Below are 13,304 nucleotides of genomic sequence, written 5' to 3'. Positions count from 1 at the left end.
AGAAATGTCCGTATTTCTGATTAGCGAGAGTCGCTGTTGAGCTGGGTGTTGTGGCACATGTCTGTAACCCTAGCACTCATGCTAAAGCATGAGAATCTCTAGTTTGGGCCAGCCTGGACAACAGAGTGAGTTCCAGGCCAAACCTACCTAAAAACAAAAATAATCTCTGTTGAGGGGCTGGAGAGAGAGTTGTGGTTAGGAGTGCTTGCTGATCTTGCAGAAACCAAATTCTTTCCTAGCAGTCATGTCAGGTGGCTCACAGCCACATGTAGTTCCAGGACCAGTGACTAATCCAGCTGCTCCTGAAGACACAGAGTTCAATTCTGGAAAGGAATTATTTAACTCTTTCAATGCCAGACAGCTGATAACTGATTTCCCCTTATAGATCCAACACTCTTCTGGCCTCCATGGGCACCTTCACACATTGGGACACACTCACACAGACACAAACATATATATACATACATACATAGAAAAATTTTTGAAAGAATCACTGCTGAAATTAGATAGGATTAGAGGGAAAGTCTACAAAGTGTGTGTATTAATTACACAGCATTTGGAGAAGAAAGACTGAACTAGACAACGTTCCTTACTTACTTTTTCTATACATTTGGTTTCTTATTTTATCTGGAAGTTTAGTAAGAGACTTAATATATAATTCTTGATCATAGTGATATCTCTTAAAATCTAAAACCAAGACTAAATTAGACCTTGGTTAGGAAGCAAAGCAGGGGGAAAAAAACCATCATTTTACTTAGGGAAATCCTAAGATGAAGTCTACAAAAAGTTCAATAAATACATAGCTGACTATTCCGTAGTGGCCTAAATACCTGAGTTCTCTGTGACTTATTGTTCTTTCCTGGTCTTTGTAACAGGTTTCATGGACCCAAGCATTACGGACCATAGTTAAAAATTGTTACAAGCAACATGGGCGGGAAGATCTTTTATATGCTTTTGAAGATCAGCAAACACAAACACAGGCCACCACCACACACAGTATAGCCCACCTCGTACCATCACAGACCGTAGTACAGACCTTCAGCAACCCTGATGGCACCGTGTCGCTCATCCAGGTAAGCCTGGGCTCGGGGGAGGTGGGTCAGTGGCATCTCACCCCAGACCGGAGAAGTTTCCTGTGCAGATGCTTTTCTGATCATCGTACAGCTGCCCTAGCTCTTCCTACCTAGAATTAACTTCTAAACAGTGTTCTTTTTTCTTTTTTTTTCTTAATTTCATTTTCTTGTGATGCTTGGAATGCGACCAAGGGCCTCACCCACACTAGGAAAGTACTCTACCACATGGCCACATCTTACCTCTAGCCTTGGAACAGTATTTTACATTGCTTGCATTTTGCTTAATTCAGAGCAATAAGTAGCTTCTGGGACATTTCCAAACGAAATATTTGAAAATCATTTCTTGGGTTAGGGTCCACTTGAATGGTAGAATGCTTGCCTACCGTGTAGAAGACCCTTCACCTGTAGAGAGAACTAGAGAAGAGGATTTGGGGGAGGGAGAAAGGGAAGGAGAGAGAGAGATACGGGTACTTGAATAGACACCCGGGAAATACCTTTTCAGAGGTGAAACACCTTTATTGACAGAAGAGGACTCTCTAAAGCTCAGGTTGGAGTTAGAGAAGAATGTTGGTTGACTGACGACAAGTACTAGAGTAGAATGCAGTCACTCCTGGTTAAAGTAAAATTCTGAAACTCATGCTAGTCTCTGGGAGATGAGTTTGGTAATTTTCTCCATGTCACAAGGCATATTAGGCTGAATTTGGGGCTCAGTGAGTCTTAGCTTATATGTAAGGGCAGGCAGAGGGGCCCATCCACCAGCACTTAACTTCCTGTGTTTCTTAGGTTGGTACGGGGGCAACAGTAGCTACATTGGCTGATGCTTCAGAACTGCCAACCACAGTCACTGTTGCCCAAGTGAATTATTCTGCTGTGGCTGATGGAGAGGTAAGAAAAAGATCTTTGTGTGCTCCTATTGAAATAGTGCATGAATAAGTAAGGAGAAGTCAATAAAGGCCCAGGAGACGAAGGGGAAGCCTTGCATTATTATTTGAACCCTTGTAATATCTATCAGACCATTCCAGTTTGGAGAAGTATCTTATACTGTGTATGTTACTTGTAACAGTTAAAATTCGTGGATCACTACAACCCAAACCGACCTGTTAGAAACTTAGAATTTCACATTTGTGATCGAGTATTTTGTATATTGTATACATAATAAAAGGGTTATCCTTTCAAGGCTTTTACAAGAAAAGCCATTTCAGGGTTCCCATGCTGAGCATAGGTAAAGTAAGTAGTTGCAAACAAACAAACAAACAAACAAAACCCTCTAACCTTAAGCAGTTTAAAGCTATTTAAGGATACTGTACAAAATTACATGGACATTTAGAATTCCACATTAAATTGTAAAGTAAACTATGTATGTTGATTTTAAAAATATGTAATTTATTTAAAGATGCAGTTGGCTTAAGAAATGATTCTATTGTACAGTGGGGGGGACCACCAGTTGTTATTGGTCATGTTGATTGATTGCATTAGACATCGGAAAAATCGAATGATACCTGATGATAATGGTATATGTAATTCTGCTGGACAAAGGAAAAAAAACCCCAAGTACAAAGACATTAAAGATGTGAATTCATCCGGCATTGGTGATGCACACCTTTAATCCCAGCTCTTGGGAGGAAGAGGCAGGCGGATCTCTGTGAGTTCGAGGCCAGCCTGGCCTATAAAGCAAGTTCCAGGACAGCCACTGTGATTATACAGAGAAATCCTGTCTCAAGAAACTGAAAGAAAAAAAAAGAGACGTGAATTCAAAGTGGGACACGAGCACATGTGATGAGTTTGGAATTGTATGACATATTTTGTTAGGTTCTTGGCGGGGGGTGTTAATTTTTTTAAAGATTTATTTATTTATTATGTATACAGAAGAGGGCGCCAGATCTCATTACAGATGGTTGTGAGCCACCATGTGGTGCTGGGAATTGAACTCAGGACCTCTGGAAGAGCAGTTGATGCTTTTAACCTCTAAGCCATCTCTCCAGCCCCTTGTTAGGTTCTTAATGAATATCAATTCAGCTGATACACGGATAGGCCAATAACAAGTAGGAAAATAAAGGTGTATGTTCTCTACCCACACACTCAGTAAGTGCTTTTGGCGGCCTGTGCCAGGCTCTGTAGTCTAGATCAGGACAAAAAGGACTGTATCCTCTTCCATAAGGGACCACATGGGGCGGTGGGGAAATCCATGGCGCACCCCTCAGTGAGCAGCTGCAGGAAGAGAGTTTGGGCCCCGGTGCCATGGATTTGTTTCTGGGTGCTCGCCAGGGGAGTGATGGACCTGAGCTCAGACTAAGTGGGAAGCGAGCAAAAGCAAAGGCTGCAGGGACAGGCCTGTGACCCAGCCAAGGCAGCAAGCACTGCGTGACCTGAGCCCTGAAAATGCGGGACGGCTACAGTGGCTTGCTCTAGCTAGACATCAGAGGAGCCGCCCTTTGCAGGGCCTCAGCACAGTGGGTTTCTCTCGGCAAGGCAGTAGGACATCTTCTGACTAGCTTTACCTCTTGGGCTTAGAGCTCTGTCTTTGGAACATGGTAGCATACAGCACATCCAGTTACACACAGGAAGGCAGGAGTGACAGGCACTCAAGCAAACATGGCCAAGGAAAGCACTGCTTAGAAGTAGGTAGTGCAGGCCGGGCGGTGGTGGCGCACACCTTTAATCCCAGCACTCAGGAGGCAGAGCCAGGTGGATCTCTGTGAGTTTGAGGCCAGCCTGAGCTACAGAGTGAGTTCCAGGACAACCAAAACTACACAGAGAAACCCTATCTCGAAAGACCAAAAAAAAAAAAAAAAAAAAAAAGGAAAGAAAAGAAAAAGTAGGTCATGCCAAGTCTGCCTTCTGCCTTCCATCCAAACCCAACAGTTTTCTCTGTTTCTTTCCCCTGGCCTCCTTCCTTTCCTGTCTGTCTTTCTTGACAAGGTCTTGCTATGTAGCCCAGGCTAGCCTGGGACTTGGGAGCCTCCTCAATGCTGAGATTTAGGTGGATGTGGCCATATTTGACTCAGAGTATTTTCAGTGATTTCTCTTGTATGCTTCCAGAACTTTTTGATACAGACACTATCAATTCAAATGTAAATTCTAACAATTCTCCTTTTTGCACAAAATGTAGCATGCTGAAACTCTCCCCATACATAATAGGTCATCTTGCATGCATTCATTTGGCTGAAAAACATAGTGACACTACACTATGCTTTGACTTTTGACTGTCCTTGTCCTTTCTGCCTCAGGTGGAACAAAATTGGGCCACGTTACAGGGAGGTGAAATGACCATCCAGACAACGCAAGCGTCAGAGGCCACTCAGGCGGTGGCATCACTGGCCGAAGCCGCGGTGGCAGCTTCTCAGGAGATGCAGCAGGGAGCTACTGTCACCATGGCGCTCAACAGGTAGAGGCAGGGGTGGGGAGTGAATGGGATTGCAGGTCTGTCCTAACCATGGCGCTCAGCAACTGGAAGCAGGGGTGGGGAGGGAATGGGATTGCAGATCTGTCCTAACCATGGCGCTCAGCAGCTGGAGGCAGGGGTGGGGAGTGAATGGGATTGCAGGTCTGTCCTAACCATGGCGCTCAGCAGCTGGAGGCAGGGGTGGGGAGGGAATGGGATTGCAGATCTGTCCTAAGAGAGCCGCATTCCTCCTCAGTCAGAGCTGACCGCTCCTAAGACACTGCAGGCTGGGTTGTTTTGTTTTCTGCATCCTGGGAATGGGGCTCCCAGGCCCTTGTGCATGTTTGGCAAACATTCTAATACTGAGTTACTGTGCTTTGGTTTCTAATCAGCCCTCATGAAGAAAAACTGAACCCTTCCTCTTTAGGGATATTTAGGAAGAGCACTGCAAGAAGAGAGAGGCCTTTTCCAAAACAGAATTGCATGTTCCCTTCTGGCCACTTCCTACTGATTATTGACAAGAAAGATCATCCCTGTGTTATTCTTCATTCTTGACACAGTTTTATTTTCAGCATACCCAGGCATTCTCATCAGTCATTAAGAACAGGGACCTGGAAGTCCCTCTGCCCTGTCTCTTGTTAGTTGGCAGCCCTTGAACAGTAGTACTCTGCGTGCTCAGGGTTTCTTTTCTCTAGACTGGGAGTAGTACCTCTCTGCCTGCCTTGAGGTGGTGTTAAGACAGCTAGAGTCCCTGCGGGTGAGGTCCTTGGATCAGGGCCTGGCATGTGGTAGGGCTGCTGCTGATCATCCTGGGCAGGCTAGTTTCCCAGAGTCCTTGACCTCCACAGCAAGCCAGAACTCTTCTTACCAGGTGAGGCTGTGGGTAGAGAGGAGTGTGGCGGCGGCACACAGTCTGGCTCTCAAAGAAGTCTTGCTAACCACCAAACAGGTGATACTAGAATGTTCTTCGCTATTAAATTGTGGAGCTCTGACTGAACATTGTAGAAGTCCAGAGAGAGGAATTACCTTCCCTGGAATACAAAAATCAGCAGAAGTGTAGATTGGAGGGTTGTTTTTGTTGTTAAATAAACTGCTTTTAGAAGGGTAGGTCTAGATGGCTGGAGAACATTGATGCGTTTGTGTGCTGTATGAAGCTGTACAGTGTGTTGTTTGAGAAGAGGATTCCAAAGTCACATAGCTTTCTGGTTTGAATCCCAGCTAAACCATTTGTTAGTCATTTGCCCCTAAGAACTTTAGCCCCTAGTCTTTGTTATTGTAGGATAATATTCACCAACTGACTAAAGACCAGTGAGACCATATATATAAAGCTCTTAGAGGCATCCAGTTCATGTTAACACTTACGGAGTTCCATCTGTCTTCCTTTCTTCTTTCTTTCCCTTCCTTTTTCCTGCCTCCTGTCCGTCTATCCCTTCCCATCCCTCTCTCCCCTCTCTTTCTTCCAGAGAGTCTTACTCTGTAGCCCAGGCTGTCCTCCTGCCTTAGCGTCCTGAGTACTGAGGTTATACGTGTGAGTCACAGTGCTCATCTTATTGAAATTATACTTCAAGAGGCTAGGGGCGGGGGCTGGAGAGATGGCTCAGAGGTTAAGAGCACCAACTGCTCTTCCAGAGGTCCAGAATTCAATTCCCAGCAACCACATGGTGGCTCACAACCATCTGTAGTGAGATCTGGTGCCCTCTTCTGATGTGCAGACATACAAACAGAACACTGTATACATAATAAATAAATAAATCTTTAAAAAAAAAAGAGGCTAGGGGTTTAGCTCCATGGAGAGTCGGGCATGGGTGAAGCCCTGGGTTCAAGACTGACTAGTCAGAATTATGATAGTGAGCATAACTATAAAAGCAGTCAGGATGAGGTAACCCAGAATCCAGGTGTGCTTTGTTAAAGGCTTAGAAAATAGTCATTTGAAGGAAGCCATGGCAAAGATGTGCTTGGTCAGACTCCTCAGACCTTGGCCTCTCACACTCACCAAATGAATTTATTTCTGTATGACCTGGAGCTGACACTTCCCAGCCCGGTCATCTGTGTACTGTTCAGAATCATGGAAGTCATAACTGTTCTGTACATCTTGGCCCCCTTCCACTCCTTCCTTTCAGATACTCAGATAAATTTCCTGAAGGGCTTCTTCAGAGGGAGAGCCTCCCGCCGTCAGTGTGGTGTCCCTTACTGTTACTTTGGGTCTAACAAGGCAGACCAGCAAACCAGAGCATTCCAGTCAGCACCTTGACTTCCAGTGACATGTGGTGTCCTGGGAACCTGCACATAGTGGAAAATCTGAGGCACATTCTGGCTCCTTTGCTGTGCGGATCAGCTTATTTCTAAAGCAGTGAACATAATGGGATCCCCTGAGGGCTTGTTAACAACACTCAGGTGCAGCTGAGGTGGCTCCAGTGTTTACTCCAGAAAGGAGAGTGTGCTTCACTGGGGCTTGAAGGAGGAGCAAAGAGATGTTGAAATCTGTTTGCAATCAGGTAGTCCAGTGCTCAGTGAGTCCTGGGGTGATGTGTTGCAGCTTCTGGCAGAAGCCAAGCCTGGCAGCAAAGCAAGCTGTACCCCACGGTGATGGCTTTGTCAGGAGGGCTGGGTCTAAGACAACCCTTTACTGAATGAGTCTCTATGCATGAGGCGCAATGGAATCCTTTATCCCTACAAAATTCATTGTTGGAAGTCCTCTTGCTGAAAACTACACAGAGAACGCTGGTCTTTGTTCCTATGGCAACAAAGTGATTTCATAATCTGTCGCCAGCCTCGGTTTCAGGTGCAGATGGAACAAGCATGATTCTCTAATAACCACCTGCACCTCTGCTGCGCTGTAAACAGCAGATGTGAGTGCAGGGTGAGAAAGGAGAAGCAGCTGTGGGGAAAGGCAGAGCGGGCCTAAGAAGGCAGGAGGTTCCTTCATCCACTGGAGGGAAGGAAGGGGTCAGGACAGCTGCAGGACAGACCTGTTCTTCAACTATGCTGTTAAAAGAATTTTTACAGCAAGTCAGAACAGGACCAGGGCTACCTACACAGCCTTAGCCCACCCTAGCTCCATAACAACCCAAAGGGCTGTGGGAAAGTTACCAGTATTCAAATAAAGAGTACATTTCAAGTAAAGAATAAACCAGCACTTTTAGGAAGGAGCTGGGAAGGGAATCATGGTGAACAAATAAAGAATAGAGCATCACACACACACACACACCCCAACAAACAAAAAACTAGCTTTCCAACCTAGCACAAGCAGCAGGGAAGGAAGTGATAGTGATGCCATCATTTCTGATGATGGATGGCTGCTGCTGCTTCGCTTCACTAGCTAAGCTCTTCTGTCCTCACGGTCCCTCTAAGCGGACTGCCCTGCAAAGAGACTGCTCAAGTCCCCCGTGCAGCCCCTCATAGAGCTGCGTGGTGGGTTGTGGACGGGGCCTGTACTCACCTTAGAAGAAAGAGCCTGCCGCGTCCTCGGCCTGTGTTGTCAGGGTGGGATTTGTGTCTGCTGAGCTCGGTGCCTCCACCTGGCATGGTGTGGAGACTGGAGCTTGGGTTGCTTCTTTTCAGGGAACTTAGAATGTGTCCTTCTTTAACTGTGGAGACTGCTTTAAAAAGAAGTAAGATAGCATGGTATTGTGGTATTTTATAAATGTGCGTGTGTCCTGACGCCAGCACTCCGGAGGCAGCCGCAGGAGACGGGCTAGCAGTTCCAGGTCAGCCGCCAGGGCTCCTTAGTCAAGCCCTATCTCAAACAAACAGCAGCAAACACAAAGAAAACAAGGGACAGGTAGAAGCAAGGGAAAAAAGTAAACCATATTTTGAAATAAGGTTCACTCTTTATTTTTAACTAATACACAAATGCACTTATTTAGGGAGTAGCATGATGTTTCAGTACATTCTTATACTCTTCTTCAAGCTGAAAATATTAGAGACGTTTTTAAAATATAATGTTGCGTTAGTATTTAGATTGGCATTGGTCTAATAAGATGGGATGGATAATGTAAATCAAAATGTCCTTACCTACAGTAGGTAAGGACTGTGCTCTTTTCTGTATATTAAAATTGGATATGTCCAAATAAAAGGTTGGGGGCCAGGCGGTGGTGGTGCACGCCTTTAATCCCAACACTCAGGAGGCAGAGTCAGGAGGATCTCCATGAGTTCGAGGCCTGCCTGATCTACGGAACAAGTTCCAGGGCAGGCTCCAAAGCTACACAGAGAAACCCTGTGTATGAGGGTGGTGGTGGTGATGGGGTGGGGTCTTGGAGATAGCTTAGTTAGTAAGATATTTTTTCCTGTTGTTGGGGCGGGGGTCACAGACCTGAGTTTGGTCCCCATACCCCAGCCACAGAGTATGAGGCCTTGCTGGCCAGCCAGCCTAACCTCATGGGTGAACTCCATGCTACTGAGAGACCCTGCCTCAAAAAACAAGGTGGACCTCCGGCCAACACACACACTGATGGGAACCATTCTTTTGTAGTTCTGGTTTGAAAATGAATTTTGAGTAAAATTTACAAAGTGGTAGCTTAGGAACATTTTAATCCCTGTATACATTTAAGCAATTAAAAAAATTAAGTTTTATTTTGTGTGTATAAGTATTTTGCCTGCATGTGTGTATGTATGCCACATGCATGCTGGTCCCATTAGAAGTCAGAAGAGAGCTTCAGATCCCCTGGAACTGGACTGACAGGTAGTTACGAGCTACCACATGGGTGCTGGGAATCCAACCTGAGTCCTCCACTAGAGCAGCTGGTGCTCTAAACTCCTGAGCCGTCCCTCCAGTTCCTAAGTTAATGATTTCCCCTCAACATTGAGAATTAAACCTATGACCCCACACTTGCTGGGCACATACATATCTCCTCAGTACTTTTTTTTAAGTTTTAATTTTGTGATGAGGTGTCACAAAGATGCCAGGGCTGGCCTTGAACTTACTCTGTAGTCTACAATTTGGGTATTCCTGGTCAGCCTGCTGGATAACTGGGATTATAGGCCCCAGGTATGACTTCCCTTACTCCAACTACCCCAGGCTTTAGTAAAGGATCTCCTTTGTTCTCAAGAATAAACCTGTTTTCTCCTCTTCTAAATGGCACCTGCTACAGCCGTCCCTTCTGAGGAGTGGCCTGGTGTGCCTCGGCTTTGGTCTCCAGCTCTGCAAAAACAACAGAGCTTCAGGGTGATTTTGCTTATTTATTTAATGTGTGTTAGATGGTATTTCTGAGAGTTTAGATTTTGCAAGGTTCCCGTATGTATTTTATATCAGGAAAAAAATAAAAACACCTTAAAAGTAAGGCCGATTAGTTCAGAGGGGAGACTCTTCTGTTGGATAAGACTTTTCTGTCTGTTGGGTCTGTCTGTCTTTCTTCCCTAGGCAGTTACTGTGCCCATCGCCTTCCCTGTTGAGTTTCTTAGATAAAAAGGGTATTTAATGGGGTGTGCATTGCTTTGCCCTCCTCGGTGACATGTCTACACCAGCCAGTCCTATTCCCTCAGCAGTCCCCACTGGAGCCTGGGATTGCAAGAAAACTGCTTTATTGGTGCAAAGCCTGCAGCGTCAGAGCAGAACTGCATCTGTTAGCTTCTTTGAAGATGGAACCTTTGCCCTCCTCTGCTAAGCTAAATGCAATACCTTCTCTACTGTGTGCTCGCTCAGGCATTTTATTTGTTGTATCTGTATATGTATGTTTGCATGAACCACAGTACACACATGGAGATCAGAGACGGGTTTGTAGGAGTTGGTTCTCTGTTTTCACCATTGGGTTCTGGGGGTCAAACTTGGGGGACAAATGCTTTTGCCTATTGCGCCATCTTGCTGGCCAGTGTCCACGTATTTAAAACATTTTGTGTGTGTGTGTGTGTGTGTGTGTGTGTGTGTGTGTGTGTGTGTGTGGTGTACGTACATGTTTCTCTGGGACTGCAGTTACCTGTGTGCACATAGAGGCTAGAGGAGAGTGTTGGATGTCCTGCTCTATCACTCTGAGACAGGGAGGGTCTGTCACTGAATTTGGTGCCCCATTGATGCTGCTGTCTGCCTCAACTGACTGGGTTACAAGACACACAGCCATGCCAGCATTTTCATAGGGGTGCTGGGTTCAAATGCAGGTCCTTGCGCTTACACAGCAAACTTCCTTACCCACTCAGACCCCGAGTGCTCAATTTTGATAACTCCCTCAGGGATCCCAGATTGTCAGCTAATAATCTCCATCTTTATAGAAGGGATTCTGAAATTTCTGTGAGCTATTTTGTTTTTAAAAACCACTGAAATTTAGGTGACAAATTTTAGTCTTAACATCTTTCTTACTGGCACATTAACAAAATAATAGTATATCTTATAATGTATAACATTGCATAGTCAAGAAAAATGTATGGTTATTTATATAGTAAAAGCAGATAGGAAAGGAAAATTAGGGGGAAAAGAATGGGACCCAAACGGCTATAACCATGTGCTCCCTTTAATCCGATGTCTTAGCTCTATGCAGTGTTGGCTTTGTAGGCAAGGGAGTTTATGATTTCCTTGAACTTAAGAGGCAGGAACTTTGGTCTTTTGGTAATGATTTTAAATACTAAGACTCCATTTTTAGTGCTGTCTGCATGTAAGTGAAGCAAAAAGAAGAGCTGAATTTTTCAAGTTAGTAGTCAGCCATTGCTTTGTATTTGAAAAGTGTGCATATAAACTATGTTGTTATTATTTAATATTGATCAGATAGCAAGTCCAGGTTGCTGACTCCTCAGATTATCTATCATCCGTCTTTGGCTTAAAAGGACAGTTTCTGATGGTCTGTCTTATGTTTCCATCAAGAGAAAAAGCAGCCCTTTGATTGACAACCCAAATGGGTTTGTGTGACTGGACGAGAGCTTCCACTTTGGTCTGCAGGCTCTCTGTTGGTATCCATCGGGAAGACTGACAATGACCACCTCTGTCCTCGTTTTAAAGAGAATTTCACAGTAGCTTTAGAAATCTGTCATTGAAAAGTACTCTTGGCTCTTACCCATTCGGCCCTGGTGTCCAGCATGCGAGCCCAGGGAGCCCAGGAAGGATAGTGGTGTGCCTTCACTCATCTTGCATATCCCCTGTCCTGTCCCTGTACCCACAGTGAAGCTGCCGCCCATGCTGTCGCCACACTGGCTGAAGCCACCTTACAAGGCGGGGGACAGATAGTCCTGTCTGGGGAAACCGCAGCAGCCGTCGGAGCACTTACTGGAGTCCAAGATGCTAATGGTAAGAGGTCATGAATATTTTATTGAACTTATTCCCTGTTTCCACTTAAACCTTCCTGATAGAGCTGGCAACAAACTCTTTAGGAAGAGGCTGAGCTTGGTTTGAGTTTTCTTCATAGGTTGGCAATTGATGCCTAGGAAAATCTAGGGGCCTCTGATTCCACTCATTAATACGATCCTTAAAGAAAATGCCTCTATAATGGCTACCTAATTGGACTAGTTTTTAAAAATTAGCTGTTTTGCTAAATGAGACTTGCTGAGACAGACTTTAGAATTACTGTGGGGTGTTTCCTTTCTTTACTGTCCTGCCGGGTAGGGTGGATCTTTGATCTTTACTGCAGCAGGGACTCCCATGGGGAGGGGGGTGCTGACTCCATCTAGAAAGGCACCACCATGTCATCTGCCCCAGGTTACACAGCAGGCTGTGATGAAGGCACTTTTCTGGTTGGTCCTGTGGGTCCTGCTTCTTGTTATGTATGTGGCCTTACCAAGGACATCTGGATTTAGTCAGTAACATGCCACTGCCCTGCCCTTCTTTCCCAGCTCCTTGACCTCCTGGATACTGGTGACTATCCCGAATAAACAAAAGGGATAAGGTTCACAGAATAATGGTGGCAAAAACTTACAGCTCTAGCACAGCCCTTGGATCCACTTGAGCAGGCTCTGGGAGTCAGTGGCCAAGACCTGGGCTCCCCAGGGAAGTGCCTCAGAATTCTGAGTCAAAGAGGAGGGCCAGCTTTATCTGTGAGACTGTGTATGATTGTTTCTTTAATTAAGCAGGACAAATCCAGTATCTGTGGTATGGAGAAATTGTCATTTAAAAGTCCTGGCAGGAACTTAGAGATAGATAACATCTTTTTATTTAGGCAGAAAGTTCCTTAGTGGCATCAAATGCCTGAAAGAGAAATTTCAGCTGGGCAGCAGTGGTGCTCTTTTAATCCCAGCGCTGGGGAGGCAGAGGCGAGCAGATCTCTGTGAGTTCAAGGACAGTCAGAGCTATGGAGTGAGATGCTGGGGGGCGGGGGGGGGCGGGGGTCCTAGCACTGTTTGTTTTCATGGTCAGCCCATGAGCCCAATGCCCTGCTGGTGGGGGAAGTCTGAGGAAGACAGTGCTGCGTCCTCCTTCGCAGGAGGAGAGGGCATTCTGCTCTCCTGGGGAGAGGAATGTAGGGAGGACAGAGCTAGTAGCACTCCTGAGAGTCATTTTCCCAAATGACGGGCTGCAGCCCCAGCTGGGGGCCTCCTTCCACTAACCTGAATGGAGGGGTTGGTTTTAGCCAGATTTGCAGGACAAAGGACATCTCACACCTGTGTATTCAGGACGCAGTGGATCACGTGGGGGCGGGGGAGATTTAGGGAAAGCTCCCTTTGTGGCTAGGACCCTACCTGTTTACCTTTTCTCTTCCTCACATGAGTCCTCATCTACTCAGAGGGGAAGGTAGGCTATCTATCCACACAGCATTGTCCTGAAGTACAAGAGCTATCTGTCACTGGGTGAGGCTGCTGAAGTGCATACTGTGTGGGTCTCAGAGAAGATCTTGTTCCCCATTCTAATAGACTTGATATGTCTGGGAGAGAACTGACTGCTTTAGGGTCCCAGTTCCTCCCACCTCACCTTTTCAGGACAGACTTATAAAGAAGTC

The 13,304-nt window shown here is 45.7% G+C and overlaps 1 protein-coding gene across 3 annotated transcripts in view; it reads left to right on the top strand.

The window, feature by feature from the left end:
• The window catches only part of Nrf1 (nuclear respiratory factor 1), a 112,834-nt gene that overhangs the window by 73,603 nt on the left and 25,927 nt on the right, over positions 1 to 13,304 (top strand). For all 3 annotated transcript variants that reach the window (XM_028866186.2, XM_037203685.1, XM_037203684.1), the window contains 4 exons: positions 876 to 1,073; positions 1,857 to 1,958; positions 4,301 to 4,458; positions 11,538 to 11,662. In XM_028866186.2, the coding sequence (XP_028722019.1) occupies positions 876 to 1,073; positions 1,857 to 1,958; positions 4,301 to 4,458; positions 11,538 to 11,662 (583 nt within the window). The remainder of the gene's footprint in view (positions 1 to 875; positions 1,074 to 1,856; positions 1,959 to 4,300; positions 4,459 to 11,537; positions 11,663 to 13,304) is intronic.

This window comes from Peromyscus leucopus, chromosome 3 (genome assembly GCF_004664715.2).
Source record: "Peromyscus leucopus breed LL Stock chromosome 3, UCI_PerLeu_2.1, whole genome shotgun sequence".
Taxonomy (NCBI): domain Eukaryota; kingdom Metazoa; phylum Chordata; class Mammalia; order Rodentia; family Cricetidae; genus Peromyscus; species Peromyscus leucopus.
Note: the sequence above shows the minus strand (reverse complement) of the source record. Positions and strands in the feature narration are given on the sequence as shown.